At 26.8% G+C, this 20,720-nt stretch overlaps 1 protein-coding gene across 1 annotated transcript; it reads right to left on the bottom strand.

The window, feature by feature from the left end:
• Positions 1 to 5,230: 5,230 nt before the first annotated feature.
• On the bottom strand, positions 5,231 to 18,142 carry LOC147910611 (uncharacterized). Its single transcript, XM_087403720.1, has 7 exons — positions 18,131 to 18,142; positions 7,560 to 7,831; positions 6,192 to 6,353; positions 5,833 to 6,082; positions 5,596 to 5,664; positions 5,399 to 5,488; positions 5,231 to 5,302 (listed from the first exon to the last, which is right to left on the bottom strand). Exons 1-7 carry the CDS (start codon positions 18,140 to 18,142, stop codon positions 5,231 to 5,233), a joined length of 927 nt encoding a protein of 308 aa, XP_087259846.1.
• Positions 18,143 to 20,720: the final 2,578 nt, after the last annotated feature.

The raw sequence follows: 20,720 nt of genomic DNA, 5'->3' as shown, positions 1-20,720 counted from the left end.
ATACTCATAAAAAGAAGCAAATGCACATAATGTGAGGAAATAGTAAACTGACCAAAACAGCAGTATATATATGGCACTAAACCATGATCTTGAATGATTAAATATGGCAATCCTTAAACCAAATACGTAACTCATTATTAAAAGTGGCTTTAAAATTGTACAAATACTTTTGTTCATTGCGCATATAGTTTTTATTTCAAACTGTGCTTTTGTTGATCAGTTGGAAGTATAAATTGAAGTATAAACCGAATGGGAACGGTAATATAGATATAATTTCAGTTAAAGCACTTAGGAATATTGAACTAATTATAGAACTAACTATATGCCACAATTTATGTCCATTATTTATTGAAATTTATGGATGGGAATACTATTAGGTGTTGGAATTAATTCGTAGCGTTTTACAAGTGATGGGAAGTACTTTCATTAATGTATTTTTTAATGCTCATGTGAAATAAATAACATTCTTTCATTAAAAACGCTACGAATTAATTCCAACACCTAATATTATTTTTGCTCATATTCGTTGGTATATAAATACTATGAATATTCTGACAGTTTTGTTTTTTTATTTTTTGTTTGTTCTTTGTAATATACGTATACATTTAAGAGTGTCATTAAACATCAATTTTAATTGCAAGTTGTTAACTGCAAATTTAACTGCAACTGTGCAATTGTAACAATTATATAAATAATATACAAACATTATAAATATATTGCAATTATGTGTTGCCCCTCTATATTATATATAAAAACATATTTATGTAATGATGTTACCAGATAGCAAAGCCGACGGAGACAAGATTTTGAGTAGAGCAAGTATCAATCTTTGATTGCAAAAAGGCAGCAAATTATTGTACATAAAATTTGTGCTATTTACCAATGTAAGCAAATTGCTGTTAGAAATAGGACAAAGCCTATTGATATGTTTTGCCAGTAGATTGCCTGCAGAAATCGAGGAAGATTTTGCAGCTTTTGTTCAGTTTCTGCTGCCAGTCTGCCGTAAGATTCCCAGTATGCGTAGTTCTGTTTCTGTCACTAATTTGTTGATATAACATGAACAGGCTCGGTTGACAGATCCATATTGAACTCAAATGCGGATACAAATGACTAGGATTTTATAATGGAAATTTTGATCGAGTTTGCTGTCAGTTTGCCCGAAAATTGTTAGAATTTTGCAATCAATTTTTATAATAAGAGATTTATAGGCAAATAATCTATGTAAAAACAAAAAATTTCATATTTATTGCAAAATGCTATTAATTGTTATCTATATTTAATAATAGCAAAAGTATAACATCTTTTTTTAAACTCTTAAAATATAAAAAATATAACTCTTTTCTTGCACTTTCTCTTACCTCTAATGTAGAAACACTAAAATTGTAATATAAATAAAATTGTAAAAATAATAAACTTTATGAACATCATATGTGCATTATTATCAGATCAAGTTTTTGTAAACTCTATTATAGTTTAATAAAATGTTTACTCATGTGCTTGTATGTATGTTACTATACCTAAATTTGAAGCAATACACATGATAAACTAAAAATGAAATCAAAATAAGAAAGTTTCTTTTTAAATAATTGTTAGGAGTTTAAAGAGGTCTCATATAGTATATTAAGAGATCGAAAAAAATTGTGATTTTTTGTAATTTTTTTTAAAAAGAACACTAATATTTATTGTTTTAGAACTTTATGCACGTTTTTAATATAACTATTGTAGAGTATGTACAAACTTTTATGTTAAAAAAAGGTATTAAATAAATAATAAATAATAAATAATAAAAATAACATTAATTAATAAACATTTAGTTTGGCGCTTCGCTACGACGTTATGATTTTGTATACATCCTAGGCTGTAATTTTTGTCGGAAATAAAAAATAAGAAATATTTTTAATTGTTATAGTTTATCATCCTAAATGAACATAAAAAATTTAAGAAATATATATATACATATATATAAATTAAAATTTTGTGCGGCTTTAAAAAAATATATTACTATTTTCACTAGAAAGCAGCCGTTTCTTTATGCAAAAAAAAGTTAATATTAATTTTTATTTAATTTTTTAAATTCATCGAGAATGATTAACTATTAGCTAACTAATGATTCATATAAAAAGTCGATGTTCAAATACTTTTTCTGCAATCGTGTACACAAAATTGAAGAAAATTCAATAAACAGATTTCGAAAAAACCGCGTTTAAACTTTTCGATTTAGTTCTTAAATACTTAAAGTGCTCAGAAGCTAATCTGTTAAAGTAACGTATAATAATCCTTCAGCTTCTTGGAGTTCATTTTGAGCAATTTTGGTCATTCTACGAGCTATACGGATTTCTCTTGCGGTACTAACAGGAGACCGATTTTAATGAGCTTTGTATATGTTGTAGAGCGTGAAAAAAAATATTAGACCTATATTTTTTTGTTTGTGCTTATCTTTGAGGTTTGGAGTGAAATATCCTCGCAAAGAAAATCGTTTTTTTTTTCTTTTTAAAGCGAATATCATTGAAACTATAAGAGATAGAAAAAACTTCCTATGAAAATTGAATCGTTTTAAGAGTACTTTAAAATTATAAAAATTTTTTTTCTTTTTTTATTATATCTGCGCGCCGTATATCTATAAGGGCTGAATTTATAACAAAGGATTTCGAATTTCGTTAAAATTTTAGAGAGATATTTTTGAAGAGTTGTACTATCGATTATGAAAATCGATTTATGAAAAAAAACCGACTTTGTTTGATTCTAATGTATGAGACTTCCTTAACTAGTAGTACTCTCTAATAGTAATATAGGATCTTAATTTTGTAATATATGTATATTTATATCGTAAATATGTATAATTACTCTGTAAGAAATTTGATTTCAAATTGGAAAAATGCGATTTCACAGAATTTGAGGTGTATAATTTTTAAATTATTTTCTAATGAATACTATGAAATCTGTACTAATGTATAATATAGTTTCTTAACAGAATATAGTCACCTGCGGTATTTTTACCTCAATGACGCAGACAAAATTAAATAAATTATTGCAAATAAAAATAAAAATTAATTATAGCAAAATATGATTTTAATTGGATAATATTTAATACAATTTTTTCTTTATAATAACTACTTTTTAGGAACTTTTAGATATGCAATTTTATTGAATTTTATTACCTCGTAATAAAATTATATTAATACAATGATATTATTGTTAAAATCTTAATTTTTCAGGTAAGGAAAGATCGCTGCTGATATCGACATACCACTTTATTTTTAGACAATATTTCTTAAACGAAAGGTAAAAATAAAACTTTAAATACATAAATACAAACTAAAAAATGTCTTCTCTCAGATAATATAAGCAGTTTTTATAATACCTGTTAATTTTACAATAATTAATTTTTTCGTAAGATAAACAGAAATGAGCGTCTGATCAAATAAGCTCCAAAACTGACATAGTAGGCAATAATGCTACGTATTCCTATTTTTTTCTTTTACATTATTTGTATAAAATATTTACAAGTGAATATATAAGTTATTCCAGAATTTTTTCATTTCATTATAAAACATTGTTATTGAATTATATACATATTTATTTCATGTTGTAAGATGCAAATAAGTAACGCGATAGTTTTTTAAAAGTTTTTCCATGTGCACAATTATCTCAACTGCAAAAGAGCTATTTGATACTACGAAGCAACATTATAAAGATTAAATTGGCTCATGATCTGTTTTACAGATAGATATGGCGGTTTACGCTGCACCCCAATTTTAAATTTAAAATCATATTATGAAAAAACTAAAAGAAAAAAATAATATAAATAAAAGTGATTTAGGAAATTACAAGCATTTAAAATGACGTAATATTATTAATAATATAGTCACTATTATTTAAACTACGCAATTTGCAAAAGAAAATCGTAAGAATTTTATTTTCTCATTCATAGAATTCATAAATTTATTTTTAGCTGATTTGGTATAGAAACAAGCCATAAATTCACGAATTATGAGTTTATACTTCTTTAATAAGCTAAACAGATCATGATTTTATTAGTATTAATAAAGTACAGTAGCTATAGTTTCTGAAAAATAAGAGGGTCACTTTAGGAGACCTTTGTCAGTACTGATGACTTTCCTTTATATGTACACAGTAGAAAACATTTTGTATTTATGTTAAAACGAATTTTTGTTAAAATTTTTGTGTTGAATTTTTAACATATCCGAGTATTAACATTTAACATAATGTGATTTTGAATATTTTATGTTAAATTAAAATTTAACATTTCTCAGAGTTAAAATAACAATTTATAGGTAAGTAAACAAATAAAATAAAAATAATGTAGTTTTAAAATATAAATTCTAAGAATAAATGAATAAAATGTATGTGTTAATTTAATATATTATAATTGTTAATTTTACTGAAGAAATATGTTCTGTACAATTAATTATTATACATTTTGTAAAAAGGTACAGATGTTTTGTGTTATTTTCTCTTTGTTACAATAAATGTCTGTTAAATCTATATATTGCATATGTTTAATATCATAGAGAATCGTCTGAAAAATGTAAAAATAGTGTAATTTCAATTAAATTTAATATTAAAAATGTGTCAATTTAACATAAAATTTGCTTTTGAATTGTGTCAACGTATTATGCTTCTTCTTGCTAATTTTTAACATAATGTTTGTGTTATTTTGTAAGGTATTCATCTTATGTCAAATTAACACAAAAATTTGGGACATGAGAAATGTTAAATTTAATACAAAATTTTTTAATGTGTATAGTGTCACAATAACTATTGAACATTTATTCCATTTTATATTATCTTCTTATTTACTTTATTCAGAAAAAAAACGATTAAATTCGATTATCCGCATTCATAATGTTTCAAATATAAATCGGAAAATAATCAGTAATATATAAAATAATAGTAGTTTTAATTGGAGTATGTAAAAAGGTGACTGTTTATGTAAAAAAAATGATTATCCCTATTTATAATTTAAAAAATCATATGAAAACAAAATGAACAAGAAATATTAAATATTTTTTATCTTTTTTATTGTATAAAACATTATTAGTTATTTTTTCATATATGTTAATTTCCTCTTTCAAAGATCATCTCATATAGAGATATTGAATTAAATCCAGAAGATTGTACATACAATGCATTTTGTAAAAATCACATTACATTGTGCATATGTATATAAATTATTATTAAATCTTTTTTTACAAACTTTGTAATAATTTTATATAAATTTTTGCTTATTTACTTGTGCTTGTAATAATATAACTACAACGGTCGCAACAGACGTGAAAAACTAAAATTAAAGATAATTTGTAAGATAATTTAAGTTTTTTTTTAAATATTTATCATAAATTTGTAGTACGTTAATTGTATGATAAATATAACGTACCCCATGAAGAAATTTAAAACCAAATTGGAAAAGTCCAATTCCATAGAATCTAAGAGGGGCATGAACTATTCGTAATGAAAATTGTGAAATCTGTGTAAAAAATATATTAGTTTAATGCGTATCTTTTATCTTTTGTATTTACTTGTACTTTTAATATTTACTTTATAATAATAATTTATTTATATTTCAAAACTTACGATTTCATGAATTTCAATATCACAAGTGACATATGATAATCTGTTTAATAAATCTGCTGTTGCTCTTGCCTAAAATTGTAATATATGGTGAATATAATTGTTAAAGAATGTACTTAAAGAAACTTGTAATTTAATTTTAAAACTATATATCAATAATTGTCCTTAAATTTGTTTATGTACTGTGAACAAATTTTAAACTAAAACTAATTTTTTGAAATTTAAAATAATTTTACTTACTTTGATGGTGACTGTTTCGCACATATAATTAATGAATAGGAATTTAAACATATTATGACAGAAGCAGACCGTGTGAAACACGATGGTCGTTATTTTAGATTTGACATAATTGTTGATAAGTATTGGATATAAAATTTCGCGCAAGTCGTGCGCTGTCCAACCAAAATAGCATAGCATTTTGATAGTCATTTGAGTTCCAAATATTGAATCTATTTCATGAGATATTTTGCGTAACTCTGAGTAAAGGTGTCTGGACATGCATATATAAATAAAAATTGTATTTTATGTATGCTGTTACTTATAAACGTTATATATTTTTCATGATTAGTCGTTAGTAGAATTTTCATAAAGTTTCTTACATAGTGATCCACATTATGTATTTGCTGTTTAATGGTTTCGAAAATCTGTCTTGATGAAGATATATTCTGTTATTTTCCCAAGCCTGTGTTTTTTTGTGTCTTTGATTTTTCATCAAATTCTGAATATATTCATTGATTTCATCAAATTTTGATCCTGTGTATCTGAATATAAAAAAAGTAGATAGAAAATGAAAAAAAGTAACTATCTCTAATCAGTACTTTTAAAAGTTTCACTTCAGAAATTGTGAAATGCTCTTATATTATTTAGTTTTATACAGGGTGTTTCATAAATGCATGTCAGTACTATTGAAAGATAAATTTATATACTAAAATATGTAGAAAATGTCATATGTAAGTCTTATATACCTTTGTTCTTAAGTTATGAATGATTAAGAAAATGTTCAAAATATTCGCCTTGTGCGTCAACACGCTACTTGCACGTCTCAGCATTGAGTTCCGCACTCGTTCAAAAATATCAAGTACTCTTCAAATAGTCTTAACATTCAGTACCCACAAAGAGTTAGCGTAATTCCCCCCTCCCCCCGATTTTCATAGTTCATTTTCACGTGTTATTCCGATCCTTTTTCACTTATTGCAAAATATCTTTTGTGCTACGACATTTTAGACTTTCTAACTCAAAAATTCTTTTTTTTTCAATCGTCAAATGATAGATTAAAAACAAAATTAGTTAAAATCGATGCACTACAATGAGGTACAAACAAAAAAAAACGCTAAGTTATAAATACCCGGATGTAGATAGGGACTTTTTTGAGATGTGGATGCTGAGGGTTAAATTTATTTCGTATCCTTTCTCGCAGATCATCGTTTACTGACGTTGAATACACAACAGATTTTAAGAGGTCCCAAAAATAAAACTTAAAGATAGAAGTCAGGAGATCGTGATGGCCATGAGGTGGACCTCGTCTCATCTATTTGTTGCGAAGGCGTTGTTCAGGAATGTTGTCACTTCGTACATGAACCACAAGTTTTTTGCTTGATAGTCAGGACTGCTGTGACTGCCTGAAATTCTGTCCGATTTGTATTGATGGATATTGTTTGTAACATTAGATAACGTCGAGACGTGCTAACTGGTACAACAACGTGTGTTAACGTACAAGGCATTTCGAACATTTTCCTTAATTATCCATAACTTGAAAACTAAGATAACATAGGATATATGTTCATATGGCTTTTTTTACTTATTTTAATGTATAGATTTATCTTCTAGTATTGACACGTATTTATGAAATGTATATTTACATGAATAATTATGTGTATGAATAACAAATATACCGTGTATATTTACATGAATAACTGTGTCACAAGATAAACATATAATTGCAAACATATGTAAAAAGGTGTACTAACTCGAGGATACTTGCATTAATCAAATCACCCATAAGATTAATATGAAAACAATAATCTCGTAGAAAGCTGAAATATATAATTGATGCAATGTTGCCGTCATTTTCTTCTTTTAATTTTAAAGTTGAGCAGTATGTTATTAATATAACTGTGACGATCCATCCTAAAGCATACCATATTACTTTTCTGCGTAGCTTGTCATAATCTGTCATTGTTTCCAACTTAAGCAATGTGTTGTCGACAATATCAAATCTCTTCAAACAATTTTGAAATTTCTATTACCAGAATAAAATATGAAATAAACAGATAAATGTTTTGGTAAATATTCCGGTTAGAGGAGCCAGCTCCAATCGCTTTGACGTATTGTCAAGGTCATGACTTTATGTGACCTTCAGAAGATTTTAGTCGTCGGTCGTTGTTTATTATTAACAAATGTTTATTATTATATGTTTATTATAATATGAACATATGTATCTAACTTGATATAAATTTTACTTAGTATAAATATCACATTAATTTATATTTGTGTGCGATAAAGTATTTTCGTAATGAAGTGTATATTGGTGTACGTATTAATAAATTATAACTTCACATTTAATTATAATTTTCGAGCAATATATTATATTATTCAATTACAATTTTTATATAGTTTTCAGTTGATTATTATTTTTACTTTACTTATTATTATTTAATATTATTATTATTACCGTATTTTTATTACTTATTATTATATATTATTATTATTGTGTTATTATTATAAATCGTGTATACTGCGTATCCAAAATTCTTGCCTTTGCTTTTCTTATTGCGTCCGTAAATACGACCATATATTTCCGTATTATCAGAGATCTAGTTGGCGTAATATATAACCGGTTATTCGTTAATAATTTTTTAATAATAATTTTTTTTAATCCATGTTTATGTTATCTTTCACATAAAGGATCAATCAAAAATTCTTTTTTTATATTTTCTTTTTAAATTTGTACATTCATTAATGCATACAGATTAGTCTAGTTTGTCGTAGTTTCGATTTATTTTTGCACAATTGCATCAATTTGACAGGTCCAATTGTATACTGTTTTTGATACGACATTTTGAACTTTACAGCAGTTTACACAACACAATTAATATAATTACCGTCAAAAACCGTTCTAGCCCATTTATAAGCGACATCGAGGTTAGCGACATCGAGGTTAGCGACAAGCAACATCATGAATGCATACCTTTAGCTTGCGACATCGATGACGAAATATAGAAAAAGTGATGGGTAAACCTCGATATTTTCTAAATATTGATGATTTTTGAACATATCTACCCGTAAACCGATATAGAACTTTGCAATCAAAGTTTATAATAAGAGATTCATAGATACTAATATATGTGAAAACATAATAAAAATTTTAAATTTATTTTATTGCATAAAATGCTATTAATTATTATCTATTTTTAATAATATCAGAAATTTAATAACATTTTTCTTTTATTATACTTTCACTTGGTTCACATATAGAAACATAATCGTATAATTTATTTTATCAACATCGTATGTGTATTATTATCGGATCAAGTTTTTGTAAACTCTGTCATAGTTTGATAAAATGTTTACTCATTTACATGCGCATGTATTAATATACCTAAATCAGTGACAATAAATATGATAAACTAAAAATCAAAATTTGAAATATATGCGTATAATTTTTTAATTATTTTTTAATGAAAGCTATGAAATTTATATTACCTATAATATAATTTCTTTGCTGAGTGTAGTCACCTGCAATATTTTTATCCCAGTGGCGCAAAAAATGTGAATTATTGCAAAGTTTATTTTATATTTTTAATATAATTTTTTTTTCTTTAATAACTACTTTTTACGAACTTTTAGATATGCCTTATGCAATTCTATCGAAAAACCAGTAATAAAATTATATTAATATGACATTAATTAAAATCTTTGTTCTTCAGATATATGTATAATGTCATAAGCTATTGAACGTCTATTTCATTTTATATTGTTTTCTTGTATACTTTATTTAAAAAAATGTTTAAATCCATATTAATAATGTTTTCAAATTTAAATAAAAAAATAATCAGTAATATACAACATGTTAATGTTGATTTTAATTGGAGTATAAAAACATCTCAGGTGAGTTGTTTCTATATATAAAAAACACATGATTATTCTTTGTAATTAAAAAAATCATACAAAAAACCAAATGAACAAGAAATAATAAATATTGTTTATTTTTATCTTTTTTATTGCATAAAACATTATTAATTGTTTTTTCAGATATTAATTTTCTCTTTTAAAACTTATATAGGGATGTTGGAATTCAATTCAGATTATATTATACAATACATTTTGTAAATTACGTTATATTGTATATACCTGTATTAATTATCATTAATCATTTTTTACCAATTTTGTAATAATCTTATATAAATTTTTGTTTATTTACTTGTGCTTGTAGTATTATAACTACAACGCAATAGACGTGAAAAACTAAAATTAAAGATAATTTGTAAGACAACTTGTGAGTCTTTTTTAAATATTTATCATGAATTTGTAGCATGTAATTGTAATGATAAATATAACGTACCCTATAAAGAAATTTAAAACCAAATTGAAAAAATCCAATTCCATGGAATCTAACAGGAGCATACACTATTCGTAATGAAAATTGTGAAATCTATATAAAAAATGTATTATGTTTATCTTTTGTTTTTTGTATTTATTTATATTTACTTTAATAATAATTTTAATGGATTTATAATTTAAAACTTACGATTTCACGAATTTCAATATCACAAGTAACATATAATAATCTGTTTAATAAATCTGCTGTTGCACTTGCCTAAAATTGTAATGTATGATGAATGTAATTGTTAAAAAATGTAATCAAAGAAACTTTTAATTTAATTTTAAAACTGTATGTCAATAATTGTCTTTGAATTTGTTTATGTACTGTGAACAAATTTTAAGCTAATATTTTTTGAAATTTGAAGTAATTTTATTTACCTTGGTAGTGATTGTTTCACACATATAATTAATAAACAGGAATTTACAAATATTATTAGACAAACAGAGCGCAAAAAAGACCATGGTTATTATTATAGATTTGATATAGTTGTTGATAAGTATTGGGTACATAATAATTTCGCGCAAGTCATATGCTATCCAACCAAAATAGCATGCCATTTTGATAGTAATTTGGGTTCCAAATATTGAGTTTATTTCATGAGATATTTTGCGTAGCTCTAAGTAAAGGTGTCTGAACATGCATACATAAATTAGGTTTTATTTCATACTTATTACTAAACATTATATTTTTTCCATAATGTTACCGTCATTAGTAGAATTTACTTTTATAAAGTTTCTTACATAGTGATCCACGTTATACATTTGTTGCTTAATGGTTTCGAAAATCTGCCTTGATGAGGATATATTCTGTTATTTTCCCATGCCCGTGTTATTTTGTGTTTTTGTGATTTCATCAAATTCTGAATATGATCATTAATTTGATCAAATTTTAATTCTGTGTATCTGAACATAAAAAAAGTAGATGGAAATTGAATTAATAGAAATTAATATCTGCATTTTAGTCATACTTTCAAAATTTTCACTTTAGAAATTTTGAAATGTTCTTGCATTCTATTTTATTTTATACAGAGTGTTTTATAAATGCATGTCAGTATTTTAGGAGATAAATTTATATACTAAAATAAGTAAAAAATATCAAATGAACATATATCTTATATATCTTATTGTTAATTCTCAAATTATGAATGATTAAGAAAATATTTGAAATGCCCGCCTTGTACGTCGATATACTACTATGTTATGTCAATATACAATATGTTATTGCATGTCTTAGCATTGAGTTCCGCATTCGTTCAAAAATACCAAGTATTCTTCGAGTAGTCTTAATTCATTTCGTGTGATAATCCTTTCTCGTAGATTATCCACATTGTTTACTGGCGTTGAATACATAATAAATTTTAAATGGCCCCCCCCTTTCCAAAAAAATCTGATGGATTGAAATTTAGAGATCATGGTGGGCATGGAATGAGTCCGCCTCGCCCTATCCATCAATTGCAAAAGGAATGGCCTCATTTCAAGATGAAAATGAGTATGCGCATCGTGTACGAATCACAAGTTTTGCTTGATTGTCAAAACTCTTATGACTGTCTGAAAATCTGTCCTATTTGTATTGATGGATTGTTTTTTGTAAACATTAGATAATGTCGAGACATGCTATACAATGGCGTGTGTTAACGCACAAGTCGGAAATTTCGAACATTCCTTAATTATTTATAACTTGAAAACTAAAATAGGACATATATTCATATTTTTTACTTATATTTTAGTGTATTTTACTTATATTATAGATTTATTATTTAAAGTACTGACATGTATTTATAAAGCATCTTGTATATTTACATGAATAACTATGCTACAAAATAAATGTAATAGTAAACATATTTAAAAAAGTGTACTAACTCGAGGATACTTGCATTAGTCAAATCATCCATAAGATTAATATGAAAACAATAATCTCGTAAATAGCTAAAATATATAATTGATGTAATGTTGCCATCATTTTTTTCTTTTAATTTTAATGCTGAGGAATACGTCGTTAATATAACTATGACGATCCATCCTAAGGCATACCACATTACTTTTTTGCGTAGCTTGTCATAATCTGTCATTGTTCCCAACTTAAGCAATGTATTGTCAATAATATCGAATCTTTTCAAATAATTTTGAAATTTCTGTCGAGAATAGAATATGAAATAGACAGATAAATTATGATAAATATTTTGAATATTAAAGGAGCCAGTTCCACTTTGACACGTATTGTTAAGATTATGACTTTGAGTGACTTTCAGAAGATTTTAGTTGTCGGTCGTTGTTTGTTAAAAAGTTATTAATAAATATTGTTTATATAATATAAATATATGTATTATATATATATCTTGATATAAATTTTACTTATATTAGTACACACATTTAGTTATATTTGTATACGATAATATATTTTTGTAATAAAGTGTGTATTTGTGTACATATATTAATGTCAATGCCAAACCACATGTTCCGTCAAAAATTATCTAGAAGGAGTGAACTGGGAGATTCTATCTCCGTATTCATTAGACATTGCTACTTCAGATTGTTATTTGTTCCAGTCCATGGCGTTGGCTCTTTCTGTTCAGTTCTTGTGAAGAAATAAAAAATTGACTTGATAACTGGATCGCTTCAAAACAATCAGATTCCTATTAAGACAATAGTATTCTGTTAAACCACTAAGCACATGTGATTGGTTTCATGAATTTATTATTCTTGGGGTGAAATATCTAATAAATATCTATTTAATAGAAAATTTATTATTTAGATGATGAATTTGATTCCTGCCGTTTTTTTGACTTCAAAATTGATTTGCTTTGAAGGGAAGATGAATGAATATCTTAATCAGAGTAATTTCCTCCATTTTCTACTATTTTTTCCCCATCTTTCCGGCAACAGGGCAATCCCACGACAATAAAACGCGGTGTCTTTTGAGGCGATCCATTCATCCACCTATTTTTGGACTTCTTCTAACTAGAGAAGTGTGTGTCCGTAAGTGCATGTTGCATTGACCGGAAGAGATAGTAATCTGACAGTGTCAAAGTCTGGAGAGCACGCTGGATGCGGGACTTCCCACTCTAGAAGTGTTTGCTTCACGCTTTTCGCAACATCGAGCTTTATTATGCAAACAATGACTTTGCATCGATTGTTGACTACGGAGAGTCTGTTTTTCATCAACTCGTTATTCAATCGACATAATTACTATTGTAGTGATCAACTGTAACGATTTCATTTAAACGCAAGAGCTCACAATACAGCATCCACCTCCCCCCTATCAAATGCAGAACAAGAGACTTTGTCAAAATTACCGTTTCGGAAGCTTTCAAACCAAACTCTACATATTTTTTCCAATGAAGTTTTATCACCTATACTTCGGATAAGTGATGCGCTTCAGCTGTGGCTTTTTTGAGGTCCGAGTAGTAAAGAAGCACATGTCGGAAAAATAGCTTATCGCGGTTTATTTTCAATCGATTGGAAAATCTTTTTGGCGTCGAGAAATCTAATCTGTAAAGATTGAATCACTTTCAACGATGTCTAAACTACAAAAGACATACGACTTTACCGTCGAAACTCGCCAGCGTTGGAGCCAGCACCCTTTAGCAGCGATAGGAATTAAGTTCACCCTACATCATGTGTGTAGTCGCGATAAAAGATTTGTGAAATTGGATATTATTAAATTTCGTTGACGTGTATCTTTAAATCTTGTTCATTATAATATAATAAAAAAATATTTAGCAATAACTTCTATATTCAATGATAGAGTAAGGTCATATTAATAAGAAAATATAATCATTTTCTTGATTGTAAATATTAGAAATGATGATCGTGAAACGGCAAGGCTGGAGACCCATAATACTCATAAAATTAAAAAAAAGTTAGGAGATTCTCTGAAAATCAAAAAGTTTAAATATTTTTTATTTTCGAACTGTTCTATTTTATATTAAGTATATATGTTTGACATGCTGATTATGATTTCTATTCTTAGAATTATGTATTATAAAATCAGCTAAAAATTATTGGCCCGTATTCAGAATGCGCTTTTATCTCTGAAATTCTATAGCATGCGTAACGTAAATTGTAGAGCGGTAACATCATTGTAAGCGCGTTTTGAACACCATTATGTATAATTAAGATTGCAACTTGTTTCTACTTTTGTGTAATGAAAGCGTTTATAGAGAAAGCTTTTCTTTATTTCTTTCCTTAGTTTCCTCTTATATAAAAAAATTTCTTATGTTTCATATTAGGAACCCTCTTTATAAATTATCAAAATTGGCAATTTTTATAGAAACCTTCACATACAATAAGTATTATAGTTAGTATTATTATTGATTGCTAATTTTTGACGATAAAACTTGAATTTATTTCTTATAAGTTTAACATAAAATAGAAATTAAAGTAATAATTTAAATAAATTATACGCCTTAAAAAAAAAGTATATCATATTAGATAATTTTATCTTACATAGAAAAAAATGTTTGGTTGAATTAACGAGAATTTTGGTGGAAAATGAACAATCCAGAATTTTAAATCTTCAAGACTTCTGATTAAATCTATTGAAATTCTAATTGAAATAATCATCATTCAGTAGATTTAACCAGAAGTCTTATAGATTTAACTAGAATTCTGGTTTATTCATTTTCAATCAGAATTCCAGTTCATTCAATCAAACATTTTTTCTGTGTATGATTATAAAGTTCTCTGTTTTCGCAATGTGTATATTAATATATATATATATATATATATATATATACACATATATTCTGTGTCTGATATACAATTTGTCCAAAAATCACTTGTATTCTGTTTACAAAACTTATTTTGTAAATTTAACTTTTTGATGAACAACGACTGACAGCCAAAAGTCTCAAGTTATTACTTTGTATAATGTATATATTAAGATCAATTTATTTTGGACTGTCTCTTCTAATCGGAAAATTTATATATTTATTTTCAGGGAATGGAAGAGTTACTTTTTCGTTACTTTTACAGTTACTTTATATAATAACAATTTGATAATAATCTTGCAATTTTTTATTACTGTAATGATAACTATAAACTTTAAAACGCTAAGGGAAAGTCATTTTAAAAAGTAAATCGTCACCTTTGTCGAAAAAGGTAATAAATAATGATGGACTCAGTAAAGTTACTCCATTACAGGTTGCATTAAAAAGTAATGAGTTAAAAATTGCGAGTTATTTTTTTCAGTAACTAATGAATTTTCAAATCATTATAAGTAATTGACTGTTTCAACTCTAGTGTTACATAATCATTATAAGAAATTCGCAACATCATTAAATCATTCTTACAACTTAATATCTAATTTTAAGTCTAATATCAAGTCACTAATAATTATAAATAACAGGAGTGCAGTAGTTATTTCCATTCTCTGCATACTTTATCTATGTAATTGTATAAATAAATAAGAATATATATGTTTATTTTAAAGATGCAGCTGATCATAAAATTATCGCATATCGGATATCGAATATCCGAAAAAATTTAACATCGGATGTCCAGTATCCGGTCGGATATACGGGAAGGCAATTTTTCAAGTCGGATATCCGATATTTTTCCGGATTCCGGGACAATGTCTTAAAAAAAAAAACACTGGTGAAAAGGTTAATTTTGCAACAATATATAAGATACAGTATTATGAGTACACAAACTTATTTATAGAATATTCATATAATACAAAATCAACAATTGAATGATATAAAATTTCAACTGGATATGTTTCCCGAATGATATCCGACTATCCTATCGGATAGTAAAAAAGTGTCGAATAATACCAGATACATTTTTCGGATATCCAGTGCATCCTTAGTTTATTTTTAATAATTAAGTATACTATAACAATTGCTTTTTATTAATAATATTATAAATATTATTACCAATTTATTACCTTATTATGGTATATTCCAAACACGATACATAATAACGTTATAAAAATTTCTACATGATGACCAATATTCTCCTCGAAGGACTCATATTCGTAAAAAGAAATTAAAGCACATGATATGAAGAAATAGTAAACTGACCAAATCAGCAATATATATATGGCACTAAACCATAATCTCGAATGATTAGATATGGCAATTCTTAAACCAAATACGTAACTCATTATTAAAAGTGGCGTTAAAATTGAACGAATACTTTTGGTCATTGCGCATATAGTTTTTATTTCAAACTGTACTTTTGTTGATCAGTTGGAAGTATAAATTGAACCGAATGTAACGGTAGTACATATAGATGCAATTTCAGTTAAAGCACTTAGAAATATTAAAATAATTATAGCCTATATACTACTATTTATGCCCTATTATTTATTGAAACTTATGAATGGATGATGGGTCTACTTTTATTTTTGTTCATACACATTGGTATATAAATACTATGAATATTCTGGCAGTTTCGTTTTTTATTTTTTCGTCTGTTTTTGTAATACACATTTAAGAATGTCATTAAACAGTATCAATTTTAATTGCAATCGCAACTGTAGTTGTAACAAATACATGATTAATTTACAAACATTATAGATATATTGCAATTATGTGTGAATTGTTCCTCTATAGGGTGTTTTGTCTTGATCATTTAAAATATTTCCGTTGGTTTTGATACGGGAAAATACTACAGGGAAACGTTATTTGATTGAAGAGACAAATATTATGATGAGCAAAAAATTTTTCTCAAGGTTATATAAGGCGTATGACTTTGCTCATGCGGTTTTTTCCGAAATTCGAGGCTTTATTGTAAAAAACTAGTTATACATTTATGATTCAAAGTATTGTCCATCGCTGGCCACTACTTTTTCCCATCTTTCGGGCAGCATACGAATCCCGCGTCGAAAAAATTGGTCATCTTTTGAGGCGATCCACGAATCGATCCAATTTTTGACTTCTTCATAAGACCGGAAGTGCTGGTCAGCCAGGTCGTGTGCCATTGATCGAAACAAGTGATAGTCAGAGGGAGCAACGTCTGGAGAATATCGGCGGGTGGGGTAGGACTTCTCATTTCAACGTTTCCAAGTATGTCTTGACCACTTTCGCAACATGGGGTCGAGCATTGTCATGCTGCAAAATCACTTTATCGTGTCTCTCGTTGTATTGCGGCCATTTGTCTTTCAATGCTCGGCTCAAACGTATCAATTGCGTTCGATACTGATCGCCTGTGATTGTTTCAGTCGGTTTTAACAGCTCATAATATACTACGCCGAGCTGGTCCCACTAAATATAGAGCATGATCTTGGAGCCGTGAATATTCGGTTTGGCCGTCGACGTGGAAGCATGGCCGGGAACTCCCCATGATTTTCTGCGCTTGGGATTATCCGTTTGGGATTATAAGGGGTAATGAACCCATTTTTCGTTCCCAGTCACAATGCGATGCAGAAAGCCCTTCCGTCTTTGCCTTTCAAGCAGCTGTTCACAAGCAAACAAACGTTCAACATCTCTCGGCTTCAACTCGTATGGCACCCAATTTCCTTGCTTCTGAATCATTCCCATGGCTTTGAGACGTTTTGAAATAGCTGATTGAGTCACTCCTAATGATCGTGCCAATTCTTTTTGATTTTGACAAGAGTCTTGATCAAGTAATGCCTTCAATTCTGCATCTTCGAAAACCTTCTCTCTTCCATCGCTATGCTGGTCTTCGACGTGAAAATCACCGTTCTTAAAGTGTTGAAACCACTTATGACACGTTCTTTCACTAGTAGCGGCTTTACCATAAATATTTGAAAGCATTCGATGAGCCTCAGCCGCAGATTTCTTCATATTGAAGCAGAAAATTAAAACCTCCCGCAAATGACAAGAATTTGGCTCGTAAACTGACATTTTCAATCGAGAATAACTTTATGATGCAGACACAAATCGACTAATGTTTCTTTTTGGATTATGTTGACAGATTCCCAAGTTTATTGTGTGACGTCTATGATCTATTTATTTCGATCACCACTTACCGCTAAAGCCATCTATACGAAAACCGAATGAGCAAAGTCATACACCTAATAGTTTTTGAGATTTTAAAGCAGGTTTAATAATGTTTTTTTTTTTGGAATAAAACATATTGTGTTTCTTCCATATATATTTTTAATGCTTTAAACAGTACTATAAAAAAACATATTTAAAATATATTAAAAACATCAAACTAAGCATGTTTTAAACTGTTTAAAACACGTTTAAAACATGTTTTTTATTAATTCTATTTCAAAGTCATCGCGATTTTTTTTTAATGAAATAAAGAAGAATTCGACATGTATATATTGACATCAATCGGAATCGCCTCGAAATCATTGAAAGTGCGAAACGTTTATTTATCGCATTCGAAAATGTACGGAAGCAAATGGCAATCATTTTGAACATCTTATAAACTAAATTAAATGAATATCTTCATTGAAAACATTTAGGTATGTTAACTTTTCTTTTTCCCATATAAATGTAATTTTTTTAATATTCAAGGTTATCTGAAAGACAACATATCATGTATGATTGAATTTGTTTTTTTTTATGAACTACATTACTACATAAATAAAAATATGTTATTTTATTTTAAAAAATTATGGTGACCTTGAAATATCAAAAATAATAATATGACTTTGAAAAAAATTTTTTTGCATAATATGTGTCCTTTCTAATTGAACAACTTTCCCTGTATTTTTTCATATCATTAAAAATAATGGAGACATTTTAAATGGTCAAATTAGAGGAAACACCTTGTATATTATGTATACAAACGTAATATATATAATGATGTTCCCAGATAGCAAGGTTTGCGAAGACAGATTTTAAGTAGAGCATGCTGCCAACCTTTTATTGCAGAAAGGCAATAAATTGCATAGTTTGTACTATTTATAAAAGTTTGTACTATTTATCAATGTTAGTAAACTGCTTTTAAAAATAAGACAAAGCCTGTTTTGTCAGCAGAAATCGAAAGATTTTGCAGCTTTTATTCAGTTTCTGCTCTCAGTTTGCCATTAGATTTCCAGTAGATCCTGTTTAGTTTCTGTCACAAATCTGCTAGTATAACATGACAGCAGTCTCGACAGGTCTATATTCAAATGTGGACACAAATGACTATGATTTTATAATGGGAATTTGATCGAATTTACTGTCAATTTTCCTGCAAACTGCTAGAATTTTGTAGTCAGAGTTTGTAATAAGAGATTTATAGGCACATGATAATCTATGCAAAAACATAATAAAAATTTTATATTTATTAAAATGGTATTTATTATTATCTATATTTAATAATAAAAATGTAATAACTTTTTTCTTTCTTTTTCACTTTTTTTGTCAGTTCTAATATGGAAACAATAAAATCGTATAATATTTTGTGAATATTATAAATGCATTATTATCAGATCAAGTTCTTGTGAACTCTGTTGTAGTTTAATAAAAATGTTTACTCATTTGTTTGTGCGCGTGTATTACTGTATCTAAATCGATGACAATGAACATCATAAAAATGAAATCAAAATGTGAAAGTTCTTTTTTAAATATTTGTCAGGAGCTTAACTAAGTACTCCATAAGAATTTTAACTTTTTAATATATAATTATACCGTAAATATCATGTATTTTGTTAAAAAATTTGATACCAAATTGAAAAAACGCAATTTCGCAGAATTTTAGTGATGCATAATTTTTTAATGAAAACTATGAAATCCATATTAATTAATATATTATAAATTTCTTAATGCGAGTGTAGTCATATGTGATATTTTTACTCCAGTGATATAAAAAGTGTAAATTATAGCAAAATATTATTTTATATGGATATTGTTTAATATAATTTTTTTCTTCTTAGATATGCAATTTTAATAATTTAAAACCTGTAATAAAATTATACTAATATAATGATATTAATAAAAATCTTAATTTTTCATATATACAAGGTTGTAGATTTTTAATGTTTTCATAACATTGATATTTCATAATACCGCATTTAATAGTTTATATAAAATTTCTTATATAATGATCCACATTATGCATTTCTTGCTTCGTGATTTCAAAAATCTGTTAATGGGGTTTTTCCCCAAGTCTTTATTATTTTATGTTTACATAGATATATGTAAGGAAAATAATATATATCTAAATTTCTTAATATGTACGTGTAAATATTATTTTTATAATATGTATTCTTTGTATTATTTTAAAAAACAATCTTACTATGTTAAATGTTTTGTCAAAAAAAATTAATAATAATACGTGACTTTAATACTCAAAAAATTTTCACATTTTTACGATTATTTTTTTCGATAATTTATTTACAAACTGTTGCAAATTATTTCTTTCGATAGTTTAATATTGAAAAATTTACATAATAATTTTCTTTAAAACTATCTGAATAGTCTGAATCGAGATATAACATTTATTAATTAATAGAGAGATTGTATTAAATTCTGTTTTATTTTATTATGAAACACGTCTTAATTATAATTGACGATAACGTGGAATTATTCAAAAATATGATGCAGCATAAAATAAAGATTTATAAAATATTGTAATGGAATACATAAAATAGTAAGTATAAAATAAAAGTAATAGTACGA

This window comes from Acromyrmex echinatior, chromosome 2, assembly GCF_024713525.1.
Source record: "Acromyrmex echinatior isolate Ae372 chromosome 2, ASM2471352v2, whole genome shotgun sequence".
Taxonomy (NCBI): Eukaryota; Metazoa; Arthropoda; class Insecta; order Hymenoptera; family Formicidae; genus Acromyrmex; species Acromyrmex echinatior.
Note: the sequence above shows the minus strand (reverse complement) of the source record. Positions and strands in the feature narration are given on the sequence as shown.